The sequence below is a fragment of the Nyctibius grandis genome, chromosome 3 (assembly GCF_013368605.1).
Source record: "Nyctibius grandis isolate bNycGra1 chromosome 3, bNycGra1.pri, whole genome shotgun sequence".
Taxonomy (NCBI): Eukaryota; Metazoa; Chordata; class Aves; order Nyctibiiformes; family Nyctibiidae; genus Nyctibius; species Nyctibius grandis.
The window spans coordinates 69,098,910-69,126,499 of record NC_090660.1 but is presented as its reverse complement, the minus strand read 5'-3'; the positions used below and the strand labels follow the sequence as shown (position 1 = coordinate 69,126,499).

Here is a 27,590-nt window from a genome sequence, read left to right as displayed (position 1 = left end):
GTATGACAACTGCTAAAATTAATGGTGGGGGGAAAACATATTTCTGTGAAAAAATCTCAGAATTCTTTATTTTCTAAAATAATATAACCAAGGATCTGATTTCACATTATAGGAATGTATCCAGAGATATGTTAGAAGCATGGCCCCTTTTCCTTCCAGAAAGTCTTTTAACCACTAGTTTGGAACCTGAAAGATACTTGCAGCAAAACCGTGAAAATTAAACCTGCAATGATTACTGCCCATCGCAAACTGGGCAAGGTAAACCATAAAGTCAACATTTTGTAACATAATTCAGAAAACTGAAAAAGGAAGGCTTTTTTTCTGTTTTTAAAATATGAAAAACTTCTATGTTTTTAGAGGATTGCCACCGTTGTTTTTACAATATATTATTCCAGTTTTGTCACTCTGGTGGCTTTTGGTCTTAAGACCTAGAATGGCATTCACACTTTGCTAGATGTAGGAGCAGGTTACTTACTTCCCAGAGGTTGCAGAAATTCGTGTTGCCTTGAGGCAGAGCGGTCAGTCTGTGTATTTTATTTTCTTAGGAAATTCAGCATCCACCTGACGATATATACTGTCATTGCTTTTTAGAAGCAGGACCAATCCATTTACAATTTGGGAATTCTGTGATTATTCTTACCCCGTTAGAAAATACTGGCAAGATAGGGAATACTTTAAAAACAGAGGAAGTCATGGGAGAATTTACTGCATATTTTCTCTTTTCTCATGGATTTCCTATATGCCTTAATACCAACAACCTTGCACAACACAAGAAGAGCCAGCCTAGAAATATCTATTAACTGAACTCCGTTCATCAATGTTGAACCGTATTTCATGCACCTCCCACAAAAACCCAGTGCAGAGCACCCTGCAGGAACCACATTACAGGAACCCAGCTCCTCTTAACTAACTGCAGTGTGGACAACAATACTATGTCTTGTCTCCTTGCTATGAGAGAAAATCTTTTACTATACGCTATTACAATACTCCACCTATTTTGAGGCAGAAAAGGAAAAGAGAAAATGGAAGGTGGAAGTAGTAAAATTTCCCTGCAATGGAGGAAACATTTAGAGAGCGATGTGAAGTCCCATTCTCCCTCAAAACAATGTCATCATTTGAGAGCTGAGAGCAGCTATCCACCTTCCCTACTGAGGCAATCCCTTTTGTCTTTTTCTCTTGCATCAAACATACAAGGTTGAATCAAGAGAATGCAAATAAATCTGTTCCTGTGCTTGATTTGCCAAAGCCTCTCTGTAATCTACAGATGCAGAAAGCTTGCTGGGAAAACTTGAGATGGACATATTGCATTTGGCAGAATCCATAGCCAGCAGCAGCGTTCGCAGGGATCTGGGATTTACGCTTCATTAAAGCTGGCGTAATGCCAGCCTGGCTGAGAACCCTCAAGTAACCTGCTTAGCACTGATGACTTTCAAACTCTCTTCTTTGGCTAGGTAGTTGAACATCTTACTAGCTTTACCCAAAGAGAACAAGATTTCTGACCTTCAGAGAGACTTACTGTTTTCTTTTGTAACCTTTGTTATAGACCTTACCTAAGCACATTGATCTTGTTCTGAAAATCACCGAACACCACTGAATTATGCCAATCAACTTTTTATGACTTTCCCTGAAGCCCACTTGCAGAGTGCAGCTTGTGTAGAATATGACCACATGAATGCATAAAACATTGACTGCCTAACATCAACATTGCTGCTTGCCTCTTATTCAGTAAATTTATATTATAGCGAAAGTTTTCACTCCCATTGTGAGTGGGACTGCTTATCGCTACCATCTTCTCTACCATGTGAAATCTCCACTGCTACAGCTGCTGGGAGAATTCAAGGCAATTACTTTTTCTTCCACGACTCTGCATCTCTGGAATTTTCTCTTATCAGCTCTAACCTTGGTACTGTGTCATGATGGATTGACACAGAACTGAGTACAAAACACCTTTGCAAACCTCTTGTGATTGTTACCTTCCTATAAAGCTCAATCTTTTCACATGCAAGGTCTATGAGATAACCAGTAGAACACGAATTAAACTGTGAACAATCCTGAGATCAGTCCTGCTCATCATCTTTTTCACATAAGGCATAAAAGCACGATCTCTCACCTATCTCACTTCCTCACTGGAATGAGCCCCTGGGTAAAGAAAAGATGGCTAAAGAACAATTCAGTCTAAGCTGATCCATAGTTAATTGGCAGAATAGTTCCTAAAAATGTTCTTCTCCTTTATATCTTCGTTACTCAGAACATCTGATCTCAACCTAAGAAATCAGCACACACTCTTTGGGTCCTCCTGGATGTCGTGTGACATTTCACAAACTGATTAAGAATAAGCCACTCCTTTCCCCTCATAATCAATATGTGTCTAACCGCTCTTGACATGCACAGGCTCTCAGCAGTCTGTGCATCTATGCCTGCTTATTATAGCACAATAAAGAATGAAGCTGCACTGGAAAAAAACTTAGATTAGTAGTAAAATATAGTCTGTTTTCTGAACATAAGGTGAAATAGATATTATGGCTGCATCGCTGAACTTTGCACTTAGCAGAATGCAGAATCCAATTCCAAGTCACTCTTGCGAAAATCAAATTTCTCTGTGGGAAAGCCTTTACTTACCTGCATTAAACAGCCTCCTCTTGTCAAAGTTATGTTACCACAGAACAGTAAAGCTGTTGGCTAAACTGTTTGATTGAATGCAAATGATTTAATTTTCACTGAAACTGGAATTAGATCAAGAGATCAGGACTCATCCTACAGAAGGCAAGTAATGGTTTCCAGAGCCAAATGTGAATGTTACTTTTTTTTACTTTAGTTTCTTCCATACAGTTCCCAGACACAGTTACACAGAATATGCATTTACAGTTAAATGTTCATAAATGTTCATGTGTCAGTCTGTTTCTCTTTTCTGGTTAGGGAGAAACACAGAGATGGTATCTCAAATTTTAAACGCTTGGGAGGTACCAAGGTATTACAGTGATGGGGCTGTCATTGTAGGTGTAAAAATAGACAGCTGGGTAGGTAGTTTTTATTAAAATGTTTTTATTAATTCAAGCAGATTTAGTCAACTGAATGCATATACTACCTTTAGCTTCACTAACAGATTTGGAGTTTAAGCCTGCATTACTTCTGGCCCCTTCAGGAATACCCTGATGGATTTTGACCTGAAAATGCTTCCACTGACACTTCACATTTTTCAACTTGATGATACTTGCTAGGGGATCTGTCCCTATGTATTAAATGACAGTGAATTTGCGATAAACAAAACAACACTTGAATCTCTTCTCAGAGTAATTCCTGGCTGATTTCAGGACAGAATAGTAGAAATACAAAGAAAATCAGAAATGGTTTACAAGCAGCATGTTTTTCTCAATTACTTATAAAGACCTAGTCCTTTCTGTAGACCACTGCCAGCCAATTTGTTTCCATGTTCTTTCACAGTTGATAGTTTACGTATACGATGAGGTCACTTTCTCACATATTTGTCACTTATCACTGATTTGCAGATTAAATTCAAACAGCAGAAACAATGGCATAGAAAACAACTCTTACCTTTAATGAATGCCTTCTTTGAATTGCCATCCCCTAAAATATGAACAGAAAAAAATATGTGAACAAGCTTTATTATCACTTTTCTTCTTAAGTTACAGTCTTATTCAGAAAGGTTCTTCAGTAACAATTAGACATTAAATATATGCTATATTGTTATAACATGAATTTTCTTTAACAAAATACTTACTATTGGCAGTTAGCTCCCTCTCAGTTTTCCCATCATCTTGATATTCATCTAACCATCTTTCATATAAAAACAAAAATAAGATTAATAACAACTGTCAGTATATTACAAGTAATCTGACAATTACCTTCTCTCTCCAACAGTATTTTTTTAATACTTTTTTATCAAATTATGCCTTGAAACTACTTCCTAAAATAAATGTTCTTTTATACCTTCATCATAGGTGGCCTTATTCATATTAGGAGAATTTGGCTCACTCTGCACCAGGCAAATAGGAATTTTCATGGTAGCTATATGAAGTACTATAGTATTATATGAAGTACATTATATGAAACACTAAGTATTTACAGGCTCAGAGACTCAACTGTACATTTGGGGGTGTATATAACCTGCAGTGTTAGTTATATTCATTGTATTTAAAATGATATATAACTCCTGCAGGTCTGGAAGTTTCTAAAGCTTCTGTAGATCTTCAGCAATGAACTGAACTTCTCTTTTTACTTTTCTTTTATACTGAAAAATTTAAGGAACTTTTCTGGAATACCATTTCACTACAAACACACATCCATACTCCTTCAGTTGATCCCCCTTACTGATATAATAACAGTTTACAGCCTTTAACAATCTCACTTATTTAAAAATAAATAAATACGTGCTCACTATCAGCTTTTCTATTGGCTCCATGTTGCTGTTGCATTTGTTTAAAACCAAGTGTCCATGATACATTTCACTTCTTGTATATAACTCCACTGTATTTCAACTATTGTTGCAATAAATATCTTGATTTACTTTTGTGAGCTATCTCCTCATTCCCTTCTAAGAAACAAAAGATCACTAGCAGTTTCTAAAAATAGAACATAAACTTTGACACATTGGCAGCACACTTACACTGCAGGCAAACAATGACAGGACTCCTCTAGTTCTATATATAATGTCACTAATCTTTCTAAGAACTTAATATTTTTTTTTTATAAGGCAGTTTTACGGACAGCCCAAGTGTCTTCATTAAGTATCCCTCCCTTTAGAGAAGTCTCATAAAATCTCTTTGTAATTAAAGAAACAATTGTCTCTCTTGTCTATGCTTCTAATAACAATCTTTAATACACCTAAACCAATTAAAAAGCCTAATAGCCAAAAAGAAAAACTGAACCAAAAACCTGATCATTGGAATAACAGTTCTGAGAGGAGTAAATGGTTCTTAGCTAGTCATTTCTAGGAACCTTGCAAACTGAAACACTGGTTTTTTGTAAGCAGGTAGGATTCCTAGAGGAGGAGAGCTGTCTTTACTGAACCCCTAAAGGTTTTCAAGACTTTAAGGCACAGTTCCCAAAATAACATGGAAACTACTTCAGTCATGTAACCCAAACTCATAAATTCCAGAAACCACATACTACAGAATATAATTAGCTGGATCTAAATTACAATCCTTCAAATAGTTTCTATTGTATTAAATATTAATATATTTCCTCTAATGTAGAAATAACACACACAAATCATCCGTTGGCTTATTTTTTGTTTTTTTTTTTTTCTTTTTCTTTTATAGCCATGTGATTCCACTCAATGACTACTAAAAGTTCAGGTTGCAGTTGCCTCAGGTAATAAAAAAATTTGGAAAAACAGACTGTTTAGTAATTGTTAGAACTGAAAGAGTCAAGCATTTTCCAGTTTTGCCCATGGCAGCAAAATTCTAGACCTAGTAAGACAGACAAGTAGAGGTTTATTAAATGAAAGGAAATATTGTAGCTCTCCTTTAGGAGAAAAGTTAAAGGTCTTTCCAAAAATTTCCAGGTTGTATATAAGTTTCTCAGTGACTGAGAAAGAGAAACTGACCAAACTCAGTAGAGTAGATCTTTACACATAATATTTTCTAAGACTGAGAATTGAAAGCTTATTTATTTTCAGGTGGTCTCTTTATAATTTAGATAAAAGAAAGATCAATGCACCTTTTCTCCTATGCAACACTTGGTTTTGGGCATTAGGCTATGACTCCCTCCTATACCAATACAGCAACTTTGTTCTGTGTCTTCAACAGCAAAATTTTGAATCCCTTGATGCTGAAAAACTTGGGTATTGCTCATATATCTAGGTTGTGTGTACATGCCTGTTCTGCAATTTTTTCCTTAGGTTGCTGGCAGTGTAACAAATTCTTTTTCTCCATGAATGGCATACCTATTACAAGGAAAAACAACCTCCTGAGCTTCCTTTCCTTCTTTATATTTGATGACAGTCTTGTCCAGGAACCATCCATTGCCTATGTTGAAAAGAAAAAAGTTTATCATGTGAAATAATGTGGTGTTTTTTGGAATAAATTTAAAGAAAAAAGCCTAGATGATCTTTTTTTCCAGCAGAAACACAGGTCATATTATGACAGAGCTCAACTAAATAAATAAGATATATTAACAGAATGAAAGCTTTATAATTCTGTGTCTCTCACAAGAGGTACAATGTTAATTCTTCTCTGCTTGCTCTGTTTTAATTTTAAGAGGAGTGTTTTTTTTTCCTTGGAGACAAGTATATGCATACATCTGTGAACAGCCAACACCATTCACATCCCAGCCTATGTCTTTTGATTCCTTGTGATCAGGCACAAGGATGTTGGGACAAATCTGTTCATGCAGTTGGCTGAGATCTGTATGGAAGTTGGAAATTTTGGTCCTCTGTGAGTGAAGTTGTTATTACATGTATAAGAGTATTAATTAACAAATCATTAAGACTACTGCTCTCATTTGCAAATGGAGTGGGCTGCAGACTTGGAAGGGCTTTGTATGTCTAGATGCCAGTAACTGGGAAAACTGAGGATCCGAGGATCCAAGGATCCAGGGCCAGCAACTGGATAAACTGAGCATCTAAGGCCAGCTACTGGAGGCCTTATACATCCATACTGTATATATATGTATATATTTGCCATTGATGGGCTGTCATTCTGAGCAGCTGGAGAGGGAAACAAGATAAGGGCATTGGTACTGTTTGTGTGAGTGCTGAGTTCCTGTCTGTGTTGATCTGTATGGCTGGCCACATGCATACATATATGTGTTTTATAAATGTGTTTGTGTGTGTGCCTACCGGGAACACATACTCAGCCTTGCTACTAGTGGGACCAGTGGGCATGGAGCTGTGCAGCCTCACTTGTGTCGGGCTACTGAATTCACCCTCTCGCTAACCACAGTAACGACTGTCACATCCATGCTGATCTCTTAGATCACTTCTGATAACCATCCTAGTGACTGATACAATTCTCCTGCAAAGCCCTTTTCAGATATCCTGTTCTCACTGTGTCTGCAGCACTCACAACTTGTCATATTGCTTATGAGGTTTTGCCTCAGTCATACCGTTATTTATCAGCACATTGTAGCAAAACAGCATGAGAGGTGTTTTGGTCAGAAGCAGACAACTGTCCTATTTATTCTCATGCTCTGCCTCCCTGACTGCATCTAAGTCTGGAAGTCCCCAGAAGGCAGAAGTCTCTCTCCCATAGGGAGGGCTTGCCCAGGCAGTGCATGGAGCAGAATGGCATTTCCCCTTCAAGACTGCAGGCCCAGGGCACATTAGGACACTCTGCAAGCTGCTTCTGTCACCCTCCTATACCTCAGATGCTGTTTCATGGGAAGGAGCCTACTAACCTGGCCAAGATTCACCAGCAATCAGGCAGGTCACTTTGAAACAAGACAAAAAAAGATGAAAGCTGCTGCTTGTGTAAATGTACAGGTATGTATGGAAGGTTTCTATGGAGGAGAAGGTTCTTTCAGCAGATAAGACACATCATCTAGTGACTCACACCTGACTAATGCCAAACCCCTGATGTGTAGCACAAAATTCCTTTTCTTTCTTAATTCACAGTGGCTGTGGGAAAAGATCTATGCCCTGCATTCTAGGAGCCCCAGAGAAAGCATAAGTTCCATCATCCTTTCAAGACAGACTCCAAATCAAGACTGAAGACCTTCTTCCCAATGACTCAGGCGAATGATATGATTAGAAAAAAGGACAGCCCCACCTTTAAAGGAGCCCTCTTTTCTCCCTCTCAAGCCCCAAAAGATTGGGACTCTAGATGGCCTCTCTCCTGACTCACCAGCCTTTTCCAGCTCTCAACCACACTGGTCACCTCAGGCCAGGCTTATCTGGGGCTGGTTTTGGATACAGTTCAAAAGAGGTCTGTGAGATCTCTGTGCTGAGTACAATGAACAATCATCTTAATTATCAAGGCATAAATTTTGTTATACATAGAATTCAATCCATTGTCCTGTTTAGACAATCCTCCGAAAACACAGATTTTTAACTTCATTGTCAAAGAACAGCTTAAGACAGCTGCGTCTGGTTGCAGATTTGTAATGCTGATCCTGTGATACGGCTATGCTGCCTGTTAAAGGAGAGATGAGGGAAGAGACCATCATATGGTGTCCTAGGGGACAGAGTGAAGGTAGGCTGCACCACACTGCCTTCTGTGTTATGTTTTGGCCTAATAGGACATGAAACTCTCAGATATACAATCATTCATATTGCTGAAGGCAGCAAACTCTAGAGAACTACAAAGATACAAGAATCAAGTTTACATCCCATACCAAGACTGCACTAATAAGCCTACTTCTCTGATAGTCACAAATCTGCTCAGAGCCTTAGACGGTACAGACAGCAAGATGGGTGTTGCTTGAGGTCATTTCAGAACAGAGCAGGGCAAAAGTGCTTTTCTCATCTAGTATCAGTGTGGCCCTAAACTGCTTTAAAAATCCTTCTCTTCACTTGGGTTCTTCATAGCCACTAATCTACAAATATATTTGCAGGTTTTATGTCTTCAGTGCTTTTCAATGCTAGCTTTATCTTCATTTACTTCATTCCAGAGATGCACACCTCAAGGGCCTGTATCAAAAATTTGTCTCATCACAAAATTATTTCTTTTTTTCCTGAAAAACCTACAAGCTGAATGCAATGTCACTCACTGGAGCAGCTCCACATTGACTTGCACAGATTAAATAAATAACCAAATCTTCTACCGTTGCCCAAACCAGTAAGGACATTATGCTATAGCTACTCAAAACTTGTTTGGTAGTAAAGCAGGTGTTGAACATCTTTAATTCTATTCTGTCCAGTCTTCACTCTTTATCTAATGAAGGATTGTTTTACCTGTGTGAGCAACGCTTTCATGAGTTTTCTATATGCAAATAAATAGTGCTTTCTTATAAATAAACTTGAAAACAAAGAGTGGAATGACAGTATTTGTCATTAAACTCATGTCCTTTTTGCTGTCCATTACCGCTGTTTTTCACTGTCCCATCACAGTGACCAGCCTACAGGAAGACTTTTTATCACTGCAAGCCCTTCTGTCACATTTTTTATGAAGGATACAATATAAATAAAGTGCATTGTGTTTATGAAGAACTTGAAAACACATTGGTCTCTAGGAAGTTAAATCCTACCTGGACCAGCTCCACCATGGCTAATCAGAACTTTCTCCAAGTCTCCCAGTGAGACAGCCTTTATGTGGAAAATATCCATCTGTGGAACCAAACAAGGCAAATGATAAACATTTTGAACACAGCTATTTGACTATAACAGTACAGAATAGTTTATTTTTTCTCTTTTATCTTTGCAAAATGAATACAGGTGTCTTATATTGGTCCTGGCCAGTCAGTGAGGATCTTTTAAAGCTTTCCATGGTGAATAACACTTTAAAATTACTCCACAGAGACAGCACTCCATTCCTTTGGCATGACACAAGAATCAGTTGCAAAGAATTTTTTGGTCATCACTGTACTACATTTTCCAGCCCTATCTGCCTCACCAAGACTGGAAAACATACTTGGCAATAAGGATTTAGAACTTGATTCTAAAATTCATGGTGATCTGTTCAGAACAAAAATGCTATTTTTACCATTTTACCTGCAAGTGCAATATAAATAACCAAGAGTACTCAAATTCTACTATGCAGTGCTCTCAGTAAATGATTGATCCAGCAGATAAAAGTTATTCATATGATGTAATTCTGTAAGTAATTTTGAAAAAAGAAAATACATGAGAACATGGCAAACTGCTTGAATAAAACTTGTAAATAAAAAGATATTTACACTTGTTGAAGAAACAGTTTGCTAGCCATAATTTACTCTTACTGATCAGAAGTAGCATTGTTTTTACTTCACCTGTCCATGTCGAAATTTTGCATTATTATTCTTAGATCTATGGAGCTTCCTTTTGCCAGCATCTCCTCTTGTCCCAATGAGGTTGATATAAACATTAGAACCTGTTTCAGCACCAAGTTTAGCACCCGTGTATACATGGACCTCATACACCAACACTAGAAGAAGAAAAAGCTTGAGATTATCCTTGTAGTTTGCACATGATTCAAAAGCTTTCCCATCAAAATTTTGCCAGAAGACTGTACTGACTTTCAAGTTCGGAAGTACCAACAGCTATCCATGCATTTGTCACTTCCAGGTTCAAATCTTGTAATTCTCTGCATGAAAATATGAAAATACCAAGCTTAAAAAAACACATTATGCTGAGTATAGCTGTGCATTGCTTGGCAAAGAAAAGTGCTCCATTTTCTTCTCTCACTGCCTGTTGAGTATTCACTATTTCAGGACCTAATTTGCAAAGGTTTTATCTGGCGACCACCTAACTGTGCCAAGTCACGGTCTCAAACAATAGCTATATTTCACTGGTACTACCAAGGTATTTTCAACCTTCAGATTTGTACAAAATAGAATTTTCTGTGTGGCTAACCTTCATTTCATCTTAAAAGGAGAACAGTAATTGTGACTTCTAGGGTTTTTAGATTTTCACCTCATGTACAACAGTGGGTAAGCAGATGAATGGGCTCCCTCATCTACAGAAAGTGTACACTCAATTTGTTTTTGAAGATTTCAACATTTCTCAATAAAGGATGCTAACACTTTTAAAAACAGCTCTCAGTTAAAATATATTTACAACTTTTTAATGCCTCTCCTTCTGGTCTAGACCAAAGTTTTACACACAAAAAATATATGCTTACCTTCAAAGAATTCTGGAACATAATTCTGGGTTACTATATTAACATATTTTGCACCACACTAATATTGTCTTTATATCTACCCAGATATGCAAGCTTCTTTTAAAAACTTATTTTCAGTGATCACATACTATTATTTCATTTCAGTTTTTCTTAAGACTTCTTTAAAAAGTTTTCCTGTTTACATCTTAATCGCAACTTTCCATGCAGTGTTTCTATTCTAATCACAACTGGCCATTTCTGCTGCTATGTAGTAGATCACAGAGGAGATTACTGTTTCAATAATGGGTAATTTTAATAATTCTTGTGAGTGAAGAAAGGTAGCAGAAACCCTAACAAACACAATTAACCACTATTTTTAAGAAGGAACTAAGATAAAACCAGAAAATTATAACAAAATGCTTGAAACTGGACAATATTCTACAAAAACTAATTAAAATACTATTACTCTTATACCACCAAATAGCTAGTAGAACCTGTCATTTCCTTAATTTTTTAAATCAGTGGACCCCGAGGCAGTTTATAAAACTCAAACGCCATATCATCCACCATCACTGAAGAATAGCTATTCCTGATTCTTAGTGGAGAAGCTAAACAAATAGCAAAATAATACTGCAAATATTTAAGGGAAAAAAATAGCCCCACATACATTGAAAGACAGGAAGCAAATGTTGATTGATAGACAGTTTGCTTAAACAAATTAGAATATTTCTTTTAATCTGTATAAAATTATCCTAAACTGGCAAAGACAATGTCTCCAACTCTTTGTCACTATTACAGCTGTGACTTAAAATAGAAGTTGTGTCCCTTCAACAGTTTTATTATTTTCTGTGTCTCCAGACATTCACTGCAGCTCTCACATCCATGCATTACTGTACCAACACTTAGCTTGTGACATAAAATTGATCTCAATAATACACACTCATCTTCAAAAATTTGGCAGAGACTTATAAAAACTAGTTTCAAGGTTTCTAACATAAAAACATCATGTTAAAACAAATGGTAGATATGGATGGCAAGTAACAAAGATAAATGGATCTGATAATTAGCATAATTGTTATATATCCAAATGACATTTTATGTCATAACTCTTAGTATAATCATAACTGTGTGCAGAGTAGCAACAGGAGAATATAAGACAAACAAGAAATTGTTCAAAGAACAGAGGATAAGGGGTGACAGCAAACTATGAAATGAAACATGCAGCAAAGCAAAGGGCCACACTGATCATGAAAGGGCAAATTCTTTCAAAGCTTGGAAGGAGAGGGGTCACATTTCCAAAAGAAAACCTAACAACTATATTCATCTGTGATCGGCCATTTGAATAACAAGGGCTGGACTACCCATGGAGCAAGGCACGGGGGATTAGTAAAAGCAGGGACATATCAACGTGAAGTCTTCTCCACGCTTTTACGTTCTTACCAACATTCCCAGTTTTGAAAAAGCAAAACAACTGTGGGAGCTAAGGAAAGGGTATAGACTGTTTATGTTATGACTGTTTATATACAAAGATTGGTATCTGTATTACTTACACCTACAAGCAATTCCCATGATCAAAACTGCAAAATTCAAGTAAATATAAGCACAATTTTAAAGCATATACATGGCTTTTTTTAAGAAACCTTTAGCAATAAATGATTATCAGAAGAAAATACCGAGTTCTTTCATTTCTGGAGGGAGACCAAACCAAATGGATTAAGTACAGGACACAGCAGAACAGAATAAGAGACAATTATAACACAACACAAAGATATTAACAGATAAATAAATGACAGTTCCTTTTGTAACGCTGTGCATCTCTGTGGTAACCAGAGAGATGATAATGATCTAATCAAATACAGCTTTCTATTGCTACAAGCTTAAATAAATCAGACTGAAGCAGAAAACATACACATGTTGAAACCTAAAGAACTGGAAAATATTTTCCATAGCTCCTTGTGACTATACATCTCTCACCATCTGGAAAATGTTAGGTCTGGCATTTATGCAGGCTACACAATCTGCATTATTTATAAAGGAACCTCCTTAACAAAAGGATGAGTTTGTGCTTTAAGTTTTTGTACAAATTAACAATACGGGCTGCTATATTAGGATAATAAATGGAATGTTCATTTCCTTTAACTTCAGTGTGTGTTACAATGCATTTTATAAGAAACACATAAAAAATTAAGCAATGAAAATATTCTCCAAAACATGCGGTACAAGCCTACTTAGAACATGCCACTGTGGAAAAACGCTTGGACATTAATATAAACGTTCACTAAATAGATTGTGGAGGTTAAGCCTTTTCTGTACTAACGGAAACCTAGGCACAGACCAGCTTGAGTGGATGCAATTTTTTCAGACTTTTTCAAGCAGTTCCTCTAGATTGCAGAACAGCTACAAAAGGTGCTAGTGTTAATGGCTCCTGAGCTACAGGTTGCTTAAACATATGAACAAGAACGATGATGCCACTCTGTAACAGATAAGACAAGGTGCACCAGTAGCTTGATGAGCACAGGGGACAGATACAACCAAATCTGGAGAACGAACCTACCAGTTAACTGTACTACTGAGACAGCAAGACTCACCACATGTGAAATTTACCTCTTTGTAGTTTTCTGTATATTGTTCACAAAACACAGTTTTTGTATATAAAGTAAAATTAAAAGACCCTAGAAAATATATTCAGCCTCTACGACTCTGGTTTAATTTTCTTTGACAAACTGACCTGCTCTAAGGCCCCCACTGCTGTCACATCTGAAATGGAGACCTGCTTCACTGCAGGAAGAAAAAGCCATCCCAAAACTCTGAGAACTGGCACTCTATAGCCTAATCCTCTATTCTATAGTAACAACTTCATTTTACTATACGTTAATTTACTGAAACTACACCAGCTGAAAACTTGGGTGACAAAGCAGAGAGGTAGGCCCATAGGCAAAAAAGGGAAAGAAAACCACAGAATCACAGAATCACAGAATGTTAGGGATTGGAAGGGACCTCGAAAGATCATCTAGTCCAATCCCCCTGCCGGAGCAGGATTACCTAGACCATATCACACAGGAATGCGTCCAGGCGGGTTTTGAATGTCTCCAGAGAAGGAGACTCCACAACCTCTCTGGGCAGCCTGTTCCAGTGTTCAGTCACCCTCACCGTAAAGAAGTTTTTCCTCATATTTATGTGGAACCTCCTGTGTTCCAGCTTGCACCCATTGCCCCTTGTCCTGTCAAGGGATGTCACTGAGAAGAGCCTGGCTCCATCCTCATGACACTTGCCCTTTACATATTTAAAAACATTAATGAGGTCCCCCCTCAGTCTCCTCTTCTCTAAGCTAAAGAGACCCAGCTCCCTCAGCCTCTCCTCATAAGGGAGATGTTCCACCCCCTTAATCATCTTCGTGGCTCTGCGCTGGACTCTCTCTAGCAGTTCCCTGTCCTTCTTGAACTGAGGGGCCCAGAACTGGACACAATATTCCAGATGCGGCCTCACCAGGGCAGAGTAGAGGGAGAGGAGAACCTCTCTTGACCTGCTAACCACACCCCTTCTAATACACCCCAGGATGCCATTGGCCTTCTTGGCCACAAGAGCACACTGCTGGCTCATGGTCATCCTGCTGTCCACTAGGACCCCCAGGTCCCTTTCCCCTACGCTGCTCTCCAACAGCTCTGCCCCCAACTTGTACTGGTACATGGGGTTGTTCTTGCCCAGATGCAGGACTCTACACTTGCCCTTGTTATATTTCATTAAGCTTCTCCCCGCCCAACTCTCCAGCCTGTCTAGGTCTCTCTGAATGGCTGCGCAGCCTTCCTGTGTGTCAGCCACTCCTCCCAGTTTTGTGTCATCAGCGAACTTGCTGACAGTGCACTCTATTCCCTCATCCAAGTCATTAATGAATATATTGAATAGTACTGGTCCCAGTACCGACCCTTGAGGGACTCCGCTAGACACAGACCTCCAACTGGACTCTGTCCCATTGACCACCACTCTCTGGCTTCTTTCCTTCAGCCAGTTCACAATCCACCTCACTGCCTGATCATCCAGACCACACTTCCTCAGTTTAGCTGCGAGGATGCTGTGGGAGACCGTGTCAAACGCTTTACTGAAATCGAGATAGACCACATCCACAGCTTTACCATCATCTATCCACCGGGTTATGTCCTCATAAAAGGCTATCAAGTTGGTTAAGCATGAATTCCCCTTGGTGAAGCCATGTTGACTGCCCCTAATGATCCCCCTATCCTTGATGTGCCTAGAGACAGCACCAAGAACAAGTTGCTCCATCGCCTTTCCGGGGATGGAGGTGAGGCTGACCGGTCTATAGTTACCTGGGTCCTCCTTCTTGCCCTTTTTGAAGACTGGAGTGACATTCGCTTTCCTCCAGTCCTCAAGCACCTCTCCCGTTGCCCACGACTTAGCAAAGATGATGGAGAGTGGCCTAGCAATGACTTCTGCCAGCTCCCTCAGCACCTGCGGATGCATCCCATCAGGGCCCATGGATTTATGGGTGTCCAGGTTGCTTAATTGGTCCCTGACCCAGCCCTCATCAACCAAGACAGATTCCTCCTCTATCCTGACTTCTTCTGGGGCCTCAGGGGTCCGGGGCTCCTCAGGACAGCCTCCAACAGTATAGACAGAGGCAAAGAAGGCATTCAGTAACTCCGCCTTCTTTTTATCCTCTGCCTCCAGGACCCCCACCTCATTCATCAGTGGGCCTACATTGCCTCTAGTGTTGGCTTTACCTGCAATGTATTTGAAGAAGCCCTTTCTGTTGTCCTTGACCTCTCTTGCAAGGTTTAATTCCAAGGAGGCCTTAGCTTTCCTAGTTGCCTCCCTACATCCTCTGACAACAGACTTATATTCCTCCCAAGTGGCCAGCCCCTCCTTCCATGATCTGTACACCCTCTTCTTCCACTTGAGTTTGCCCAGCAGTTCCCTGTTTAACCATGCAGGTCTCCTGGTACCCTTCCTTGACTTCCTACCTGCTGGGATGTTCTGATCTTGAGCTCGGAAGAAGCAGTCCTTGAATGCTAACCAACTATCTTGAGCCCCCTTACCTTCTAGTACCCTGTCCCATGGGATTTCCCCTAGCAATTGCTTGAAAAGGCCAAAGTTGGCCCTCCTGAAGTCCAGGGTTGTGATTCTGCTAGCTATTCTGTTCCTGCCACATGAGATCCTGAACTCTACCATGTTGAAAATTATATCATAAAACCAACCACTGAACAGAAGTCAAGGAATATTGTCTCAGCATTATGAGGGACATGTTAGACTCACATCTAGCCATCCGTCTCATGTGGGGCACATCAAAGTAATAGAAGAAACATATTGAAAAATAAAACAACTTTGATAAAGGATATAAGAGGATTAATTTATACAAAATAGCAGGAAAAAATCTCAGCTAGCACTCACTAAAAAACAAAATGACCTTGCAGAGAATAAGTGATTGAAATCTTCAAATTACTAACAGAGTAACTTTAGATAAGCTCTATAATCAAACAGAAAACTCTGGGACATGGATGCATGGATGAAACAGCTGAAAAAAAGGAGGTAAAATGTTTTCAGGCAGAGGTAGGGAGCTTCTAAAAAGCTCCATGAAAGACAGACATTGAAGCAGTATAATGACTGTGTTAAAAAAAAAAAGGCATACCAGAAGTATCAAAAATACTATAGGAGTCACTGAGCAGTCAAGTGTACAAGTACCAAATTTGTACTTCCTCAGTCCATAAAAATGCTACTACTGCTACCTCTTGAGATGTTATCATGAGACTTCAGGTGTTATTTTTAAGTCCAGACTCCAGCTTCTGGCATCTATTGATAACACAAGAACATGAACTACCTGGAGTAAAGGGGAAGAGAGAAAGGAAGTTTTGTTTCTCTGTTTATGAAGCAAAGGTAACCTACGGGCATGCTAAGGGCAACAGAATCCAAGTTAGAGAAACGTTTTTTCCAGGCTTCTTATTCTGGGCACCTGAATCAGGGTTTTCAGTATAGAAGGTTGGTATGTTCCTGATCATTCACTAATGGTAAGAGTTAGTTTGGCCCCAATCTGCAAGCACAGTATATAATTCTCATTTCCTTATGGAGGAGTAATGTACAGAATTCAGTGACTTATGACATTTTCCTTTGGAAAATATAAACAGTAAGTAAGCATTGAAGGTTGCTTTGCATTAAAGACTAAGTTAATATTTTGATATATTTTGGGAGAATAAGAAAATAACCCTAATAGAATTAAAAAGAATTTATTGGTGAGAATAAGAAAATGTAAGTTTTCACTGCAGAAATAATGGTCTTTTTCTGCTGACTTAGTATAAACTCCTGTCCCATTGTCAGTTCTTTTCAAAATAATTCTACTGAGAGAAAAGTACAGTCATTATTTTAGTATTCTAGTTAAGAGCAGATGAATTCAAGATGAATATCCTTATCGCTTATTACTCAAAGTATGTTAGATAAGCTTCCTCTGCATTACAGCTGTCTGAGCCTAATGACACTGGTGTGCCTACAACAGCACATTAGTTTGAATTAAGAAACTGAATCCCCTGGTTGGCCCTCCTTACTTCTTTCTGGTTTGCAGCATGGAGTGGTTTTAGAGAAAAAAAACCTAGATTCTTTTTGGATGAAACTAAACCAGAGAATATGTTCCAGGAACACAATGACAACGATCTTGCCACAAATTGGCAGCCAGTCCGTGGGAACAGACTAGAACAAGCCCAGAGTAACTTCCCCCTAAATGCACATAATGAGAACATTGGACCCTTAGCTCATTGCATTTTTAGCACCAACTGCTTCACTGCACAAATCCGCTCCCATCAGGCAGCTAGTGGAAACAGACAAACTGGCCAAAGAACACAAAACCTAGAGAGATGGTAAACGATATACAACATTAAAATTGTCAGACTGTTTCTATTCAGTCCTCCCTTAATGACAGCAATCTAAGATATTAGAACAGTATTACACAGTACTGCTCCAGGTTCTGCCTTTTTTCCATACAATGTGCTCGCTTTAATGAAATGGCCATTTTGGCTTCATTTGTTAAACAACAAGATTGAATCGCTGTCGTGTGATTTTATCATTTGGTATTTACTACACAGTTTGCACAAATAGTGTTTGGCATTTTGCCATGACAGAAGGGTAAAGATATGGATTGGTGTAGCATTAAGGCTAAAAAGGAACAATTTCTTAAAGGCTGATAGCGGTTAAGAGGCACTACCTTCCTCAGAAGTGGTGCATATATTATTTGAGAAGACATAAATACAAACACACTATCAGGTGAAGACATTTCAATTAGAATTACAGTTTTCAGGCTTTCTAATCTGCTCTTCCATTTACTCCTGCTATTTGGAGCAATATCCTAAAAAATATGTGGGAATATTCTTCATAACATATAAGAAAACAATCAGATTTGAAAAAACACACTTACTAATCAGTTTTACAATAGGAAAGAGAAGCTTGACTATTTACCTAAGTAGTCAGTGCCTCCTGAATGATTAAACAGGAATGCAAATTTTGTAGAGATAATACTTGAGTCATTACTATTTCCTTTGGTCATCTTTTGCACTGTTTCAATCAGTGGGCACATTCTAATCTTTCTGTATTTGCCTGTGTATTTCTCCAAGTGGAAAAGAAATCTAAATCTTTTGAGCTGGAATTTTTCTTGCCTCAGCCTCAATATTTGTCTTTTATCTCGAATCAGTACAGTTATTGCTTCAATTATGTGAACAAGAACAGGGCAGGATTCACCATTTATATTCTCATTTGAAGTTTACGTTCACTGAAACAGAACAGCAAGAAAATTAAACACTTCTTGTATCATGCACCCCTTCAGCCATATTCGAAGACAATCCATGTTAGGTTGTGTAATAAACGTCTTCTGCACACTCACAAAAGACCATAGACGGACACTGTCAGGGGGGAGCTCAAGTAACACACTGCTCTGTCTTCTCCCAGGCCCACCACAGGAGTCACCAGCCCATCTCGACAAGCACAGGGGCACAAGGGCAGGTGGGAACCCATATCAAGGACTCAGAGGAAGGGACAGCCTCTCTCGGTCCTTGCAAGGGCTGTCCCAGAAGAGTTTAAAGTTTTCATCAGATCACTTTTATAATTAAGCAAATTTAATGCCACTAGAAGATACCAGATTGAATTGAAAGTACAGGATACAAATTACTAAATCATATCAGCTTATCATTAAGTAATAAGTGGTACATTTTTTGTTCTGCTGGAGAAAGTGACTTGATGTGATTTGTCCAGTACTTGTAAGCAATTAGCTTTTAAATGGGAAATGCAAATGGATAGTGTTTCATTCACTTGTTCTTGAGAAACTATATAGGAAATCCTTGGGAGGCCTTGCTGAGTTTCTATTGATGTTCAGTTTAAATGTGCCTAAAATCAATAATTAATTTGTAAAACTTGCAATTTCAGGAAATTTCCAAATCCTTTCTAATGCACCTTTTCTCACAAACTTGAGACGTATATTTTAATAAAGATAATGTTCCTGCAAAAGCAAGGAAAGATGCAGCAATGTGATGATTAAAAAGTAGATAAATGTGCTGTTTTAAACATATTCCCACCACTTGATAGAACTGAGTTGATTTTTCACATACAAGTACATAAATGGACTGCACTTACCAGAATATTAGTACTTTTCTATGAATGGGTATTTCAGACCACATAGTGCAGATTTGAGTTATTGATGTTGAATTAACTGTTCATACAAGTTAATTGGCTTCTGCACTATTTTTCTGTTGCACCAGTATACATATGAGACAGTATAAGAAGTGGCATATGTTACTGTGGTATGTCTTAATGGTCATAGGGCCTGGTTCATCCTGATCAGTCCCAGGTTTTTAAATCTCTTATCAAAGTCACTAAACAGTCTGCAGAATAATTTTAACAACAAAGAAAAAAAAGCGTAGAGGGGAAACATGAGCTGGCACATACATGTTTCTCAGCATCTTCTGGCCTCTGTAATAGAGATCAGTAGTACCTTTGTCCTTGAAACCCATCAAAAACATTCACACATCACCAATCTTGATAGTTTTTTCAGAGAATTATATTCTTTTGTGTTGAGGTTTTTCACTTGTTTGATATTTTCTTCTGAAATGATTTGATTGTCACTAAGTGTACGATGACCCTTTTTTATGTTGAATGACTGATTCCTTGCAATATTCATCACTTCATTTTGAATACAGTTTGCCTGAATGATAGCACCTAGCTATGTAAGACCTACCACTGTCAGACAGTATTGTCTACCATCAGCTGCATTGTTGTCATCCTATTAACTTAAAGAGAATTCTATTAAAAAAAACCCCATCGTGCTAAATTATTTTACTGGCTCCCTATTCCTTCACAGAGGCCCAGGACTTTTTAAATAACTTTATATGATGGGCTATTTCTCACTTCACTTGAAGAGAACAAAGCGCGTCAAAGCTGTGGTAAACTTTGAAGTACCAAAGTGCCACCCTGCAGCTTGCAATTCCTATGTGAATTGCTGTGACTTGAATCTGATTTGGAAAACACGTGTGTGGTGATTCAGATCGTGGATTTCTGGTAAAGAATATTTTATGCAGCACAAGAAAGGACGATATCAAACTTGCTAAAAGGAACTGGATGTGACATGACATTACATACATTAATATGCCTTGATTTCCTGCCCAGTGTCTTGCTTTAAAGAGCATTATTTGTCAGTGATTTAGGGGCACTCAGAGATCAAGAATTTTATAGGGGTAAGATGCCCTGGCCACAGCTATTCTTATTTTGGGGAGGAAAAGAGTGGGGTAAAATGATCACTTCCCTTTTCTGTGGAACTAGAAAGTACCTGGAAGGGATTGTTTCATGGTTACCCTGGGTTTTGGGCAGTCTGCCCTGCAAGAAACATGAAAAGCTGTCATATACTCACAGGATATGGCTAGTGAAGGCTGCCCAGGGGAGTGGTGGAGTCACCATCCCTGGAGGTGTTTAAAAGATGGGTAGATGTGGTGCTTAGGGACATGGTTTAGTGGTGGACTTGGCAGTATTAGGTTAATGGGTTGGACTCAATGATCTTAAAGGTCCTTTCCAACCAAAACTACTCTGTGATTCTGTGAACACATGATCTAAAATATGAAGCACGTACATGGCAAAAGCTCCTTTGCGGGGTTTCTTATTGCTGCTTCTCTCCACGTATCACCTTCACCCTTGTCTTCTGCAAGCCAGCACTCTATGGGGAGACAAATCTCTTCATCAGAAAGAGGGAATACCCTTTCAAGTCTGACTTCCTTCAGGTACCAACTGGGATCATTTCCAGTGTTGTCGTGGCCAATGCGGATTTTATATAGCTGCCCAAGATCTCTGAGATTAATCTGCAATGACAAAAAAAAAATCCCGGATTTTAATAACAAGTTACAATGTTGTCTTTTAGTAATCCCTCTTATACTGGGCATTGCAAGTTAAATCTGCAGCTAATATAACCTAGAGTACTGGGTTATTTTTTAGAAAATGAAGCCTTAATATACAATGAATCCCAGAGCAATCGAGCAAAAGCATATGGAGTAGTCTGCAAGTGTAATTTTATTGACTTCAGCACCATATTATTTCAAGTGACTAAAGGCCTCAAACAATTCAGTCTAGTTTTAGATCTCTTGCCAGAATCATTTGTAGTGTTATACTGTAAATCTCTATTTCTAGACAAATACTTTAACAAGCAGAAGAACCTTCAGTCATTGCTGCATGAAATAACATATTTTGCAATCCATACAGTTACCATCAGCAGAGCCCTATTAACTATTCCTACCACTTATCAGTCTGCTATGGCCCACTTTTCTCTTTGTCTTCTGTTTTTATGTGCATTGGTGTCTGAGTTAACTGTTTCTGTAAGCGCTGACGCCACACTGCAGCAAATTTAAACAATAAAACATGACTATGTCACATTGAATACTGCAGCCCTGAAATAAGAGCCACTTTGTTTTGGGCTGCAGAAGTTTTTTGAGCAATGCTGACGGCAAGAACCTAAGCACAAAAACAGGGTTAACCACTTCCATTTGCAGTGATGTGTTTGAAAGCTCTTGGTATTGGGAAGAAAAATCACAGAGAAAAAAAAAAGAACAAAACACAGTTGTTTCTTTTACCATTATACTAATTTTGTACTGTTTAGCCTCAAAACAAAAACCGAAGAAAAAATGGATTGACAGTTAACATCAACATTGCCCCAATAGTCCACATCATCAAAAAGAATGAATTAAGATTTGTGTTTGAAGGTCTGTGTTCCAGAAGGTAATATTAGTAACTCTGCCCCAGAGTGAGAGTTTCCCCTTCAATGTTTTTTGCTAAGGAAGACCACAGGACAATGCTCCTTTTCTCTGTGGAGCTGGGAAACATCAGAGACACTAGAGACATAACCCTTTCACTCTTTTGTTGAAATGTTTTCCTAGGCAATGACACAGGCTGGTGTAACACTGACATTTCTTGGTCATGAGGACCATCACAGAAGAGAATCTTGCAGCACTAATTGATCACCATTTCCTTGCATCCCTGAGGCAAGCCTAGCACGACTCAGACTCATAGGATGATATCATGACATATGTGCTAGTGGTATAAGATCTCAACAGAGTCACGCTTATGGCCAAAGTAGTAGGTTTTCCTATATTAAAACAGTATGTTAAAGTAAGAGGTGCTAACTGAAGGTATAATGATAACATTAACGCAATAAAATCATGTACATCAAAAATATATCACTAATACTCACAGCAGAATTACAGCAGCAGACAAAAAGCTCTCTGAAACTAACCACAAATGTAGCCAGGACATAGGCTAAGTTACCATAATAACCCTGTCACTCAGCTACAAAACAGAGACTTCTGCAGTGGGCAAGTAACTGCTAAGGTTGCCTTGAAAATAAATATAACAATATATTAGAACTCTCAGCCTAATTGTAAATTGTAGTATTGGCAAACAGAGGTGGTGCTCTCCTAAGTTCTAGGCACTGGCTGCTCTTTGTGGTACAGAAGTGTTAAAGAGCAATTTAGTAAATAAAATATTGAAACCTTGTGACCTCATGCCCATGATTAAATTCCGGCATAACCCCTGTTGAAAGATGATCATCACAGCCATCTTTGCATACAGTATTCATTGCCATGACTCTTGGTCAGGACCAGGAAACTCTGTCAAAGAGCCTCTTTTGTCTTCTGAAGCATCTAATCAGTCATTTGGCTATGAAGCAAACTGAAATATTATTGAAAAAAAAATCCTGCATATCTATAGTAGGTATCATATGAGTTGGCTGAAAAGTGAAGCCATAACTTTCTTAATTATATTAATTTTATTTATCATATTACGCCAAAGTGCATTTTTTTCAGAAGGAAGTCTAAGATGGGAGATACATTTCCAGGTGAATCTGCAAAGGGTTTCAACACTGTGTCATAGAATCATAGAATAGTTTGGAAGGGACCTTTAAGGGTCATCTAGTCCAACTCCCCTGCAATGAGCAGGGACATCTTCAACTAGATCAGGTTGCTCAGAGCCCCATCTAACCTGACCTTGAATGTTTCCAGGGATGGGACATCTACCACCTCTCTGGGCGACTTGTTCCAATGTTTCACCACCCTCACTGTAAAAAGTTTCTTCCTTATATCTAGTCTAAATCTACCCTTTTTTAGTTTAAAACCATTATCCCTTGTGCTATCGCAACAGGCCCTGCTAAAAAGTCTGTCCCCATCTTTCTTGTAAGCCCCCTTTAAGTACTGAAAGGCTGCAATAAGGTCTCCCTGGAGACTTCTCTTCTCCAGGCTGAACAACCCCAGCTCTCTCAGCCTTTCTTAATAGGAGAGGTGTTCCAGCCCTCTGACCATTTTTGTGGCCCTCCTCTGGACCTGCACCAACAGGTCCATGTCTTTTCTGTGCTGAGGACTCCAGAGCTGGATGCAGTACTCCAGGTGGGGTCTCACCAGAGAGGAGTAGAGGGGCAGAATCACCTCCCTCAACCTGCTGGCCACATTGTAGCTGATGTTTGGCAGACCACTGGTACAACTGGAGAGAAGAACTCACAAAAATAAGCAGGGGTACGATAGCTTACCAAGAAAGAAAAAAAAAGAAGAAAAAAAAAAAAAGAAGCAGCAATTTAAAAAGTATATGGAAATGACAAAACCCATTCATCACCATATCACCATGCAGGGGTTTTCTGTTACTGGATAAGCAACACAGCGATCCATCAAACCTAATCAAATGCAGTTTCAAGAAAAATCAGTACAGAACAGAAAGTTGCAAGCAGTTGAATTAGATTCACTAAAGTCCTGTTTAGCATTTCTAAACATTCCTGTGTTTGCGTCTTTCTATACTTCCTATCCCTCCCTAACATTCACACTCTAAAAGAGTACAGAATATAACAAAATTAAGGAAATTATGCCCATGTGCCAAGTGAGAATTTGTCCAAAGCATCAAGTCAAATGTATTTGCTTGCTTTTGACTACAGGGAGGAAGAGTATAAAGCGTCCCTGTCTACTAGACTCACAAATTATTAGGTTTTTTTGAATGGTAAGCTGTGCAGGACATATAGGTAATGGCATATTTCTGAGACTGAAAGGTCTCAAAAATAATGAAAAGCACAGAACACTGACAAACTAATAACATGCTTAATAATACTTCTGTTTCTGACTAATTGTTTATGGGTGTTCTTGTGAAAAAAAAATCTTTTTTATTCTTGGGTGGAAATTAAGGCAAGAATGTCAATGTCAAAGAGCAAATCAATTGTATATGATGTTCTGGAAGACATATAATGAAATTACAAATTTAGCTTCAGCTCCTGTTGTAGTTTTGGGGGTTGGAACAACTCTTCTTGCTGTCAGATCAGATATCACTTTGGTCTCTCAGTGGTATTGACTTGCTAACATGTTACATTTTGCCAGTTGGAATTCTGTCAAGTGTATGTCAAATTTTGCTCTTGCGGTGAAATGCAGATGAAAATACTCTCATAACATAGTAGAGCTAACGATATTCTTTTGCCGACATCAATACTGTATGTTGAGGTTGCTTCTTCATTTCCAGTATTGACTAAATTGCCTTGAACTTCTGCATGACACAACCTGGCATTTATAAATGCCAGAACATTCTGCAAAAAGTTATAGAGCAAAGCTGACTTTGTTGCCCTCGTAAATAACACGTTTACAAAACCCTTTCTCTAGTTGTTCTGTATTCTGGCACCAGGGCTGCAAAAGTAACATTCCATTTTACATGCAAACAGCCTTTCTGACAGAACTGCAAGAAATGGCCATGCAAAGAAGAAAGGATGGATCCCAGGACTAAAGCATCACTCTGGAAATCAGACAACTAGATTCTATTCCTGGATCTGCTTTAGGCTTCCTGAGAAACATTATGTAATTCACAACCCCCCTTTGCTTCACTTTCTCAGCTATAGAACAAGGACAACACTTATATGTCTCTCACAGGGACACTAGAAATCATCAGATATCTAATCCTCAGCCAAAGCTCACGGTCAAAGTATTGTGGACATTCATATGTCTGATTATTAAAAATGTTAAAAATTGATTTGCAAAGTTCCTTTATCCCTGTAAACTCTTCAGCTTGATATGGTAGAGTTTTGACATGGATGGAAATTCAAAGTCATAGAATTTAAGAGATAACAGTTTGGGGGTATGAAGCTGCCAATCTGATGTGGCTTACATCAGCCATGTACAGAAATAAGACCTAAACTCCTGCAGAGGTAAGAAATAAGGGCATGGAAATACAGATATCTCATTGAGGTAAAGGAATCTAGATATTACAAACATCAGATATACTGATCTTCTTAAGGATTGCCTATTAGAGAGGTCTTCTGACAAAAGCTAACATCACGCTCTTCCCAGCAAAAAGTTTTACAAAACACTTGAATCATCATTTGCAGTTCACTTGGTTGGCTGTGAAACTCCTTCTGATGGGTCAACAAATTGAGCCAAATTCTGTGATAAGCTCTAAAGGGGATGGACTTCATACAGACCCTGCTTTTGTCAGAGACTGCCAGCCCTTATTCACCTTAATAATTTCATTGTGAGTACAATGATAGTAGTAATTCTGTTCTCTTTGTAATGCTTTTCTTCACTGTTACAGACAATAACATCAACACTCATTATATTTTATAGTATCAGTACCAATACATATTATTGAAAAACTGTCCATCACTTTCAAAAGGGCCACATTTTCAAACAGAGGTAGCTTTGCCTCAGACACACCTATATTTTAAATGTTTGCGAGCAGTTAAACAAGAATCACCTGCTGATCGATGCAACTATATGCTTTGCTCATTGCTACTATTTATTTTTTGTACAAGCATAGGACTAAATTCTCTTCTTACCAAAGGCAATGGGAACATTTTCATTAAACTGTGCATTAGAAAACTCGGCCTTACTTTTTGAAATTGAAGCTTAACAAAGCTCATATTTTACAATTTGTCTCTAACCTTAAATTGAAATCCAGGTTTATCAGCAAGAAGTTCTTCCTAAAGAGGGTGCAAGGACTGAATTTTAATTCAATTTCTAAATGAGCTATGCAGATACTCTTTTCAGTTCCTAGCATACCTATGATATTTTGAGTGGAGTCAGTATGACCTATTTTCATGTGCTTAAGATGTTTAACTAATTGAAAAGTGAAGTAAGAGTTCCTTGGGTTAACAAGAGACTGTTCAGTGGAAAGATACTTCAGTAAAAGGATGGAAAGAATATCTATAATGACTCCATTTCTCTTTTATATACTGGAATAAGCAAAATAATGTCACTGAATTCCTGTTATACAGAAAGTATCCTGCAATCTCTTTGATATAAACGCAGGCTAGCATGAAAATCATTTGGATAAGTCAACACTTCAGAAGCAGCTACACCAAAATCCCGATGTCTAAACACAACCACTAGAGGCGATGCTTGACAGATAGTTATTAATTTCATGTAAGGCCACCTCACTGACTGAATTTCAGAGAAGACACGTGCAGCAGCTGAATTCCCAAAAGAAAGAGAAATCACTGACTGCATTAGTTTAACTTCTATAGCATCTGCATATGACAGATAAATCTTTGGAAGTAGAAGATATCTTTTAAATTGTGAGCATGCAGCTGTTAAATGTTGCCAAAAATATGGTAACTACTGTACCAGTAAAGTACCCAGGGTCCACCCATGGTGCTTGCATTTTCCAGATGTCTGAATTCAGCCAATTTGTTAATTGTGGCCAACAAACTTGGCACAGTTACACACTAACTCAAGAATTAGAACACGTCACAGGTGCTCACACAGAAACTTAAGAGTCTCATGAAAAAGGTGGATATAGACACGTAAGGAGTAGGATTAAAGGACACACAAATATCAGTATTATTTTTCCCAACTTCGTACTTGCTTTGGTCACAAAAATAAGATGGGTAAACAAGTACTGCTCATTGTATGGTGACACTTAAACACTTTCTTTTCCAGTCCACTCAAGCTCTTCATCCTGTAGCTCATCCAATATCAATACCCACTCACTTGACCTTCCTATACAGCTAACAATGTGCTACTACTCACTAAAATGGATGCCAATAATCTGTTACCAGATTAATTAGAGAAAGGAAATGTCACATTGTTGTTACCTGCTAAACTAATGGTGCCAACAGACAGCTTGTTTTTTCCACCCTCAAGTACAACAAATGGGAAAATTTTTTAAGAATAACATTAAAGCTCTGGAAGAACTTTTCTTTTACTGTGTGTTTAATTAAATTATGCCAACACCAAGTATTTAGGGTATCAGGGTGTCAGTTCTTGAAAGTAAGCACAAAACTCTCACATTAGGAGAATGTAGCCATTTATATATCTGAGGCTTTTCCAAGTGATCTGCGCTTTTCCAAGACAGACCAGGAATATTTTACTGGATTTGAAACTTTCCACAGTGCTTAGGTAGGGAGTTACAACACTGCCTACC

General features: G+C 38.5%; 1 protein-coding gene across 1 annotated transcript in view; it reads right to left on the bottom strand.

The window, feature by feature from the left end:
- LOC137661595 (lipoxygenase homology domain-containing protein 1-like) overlaps window positions 1-27,590 on the bottom strand; it is a 192,831-nt gene that overhangs the window by 83,283 nt on the left and 81,958 nt on the right. The window contains 6 exon segments of the mRNA XM_068397201.1: window positions 3,553-3,585; window positions 3,740-3,795; window positions 5,906-5,987; window positions 9,145-9,223; window positions 9,865-10,019; window positions 20,800-21,025. Of these exon segments, the coding sequence (XP_068253302.1) occupies window positions 3,553-3,585; window positions 3,740-3,795; window positions 5,906-5,987; window positions 9,145-9,223; window positions 9,865-10,019; window positions 20,800-21,025 (631 nt within the window).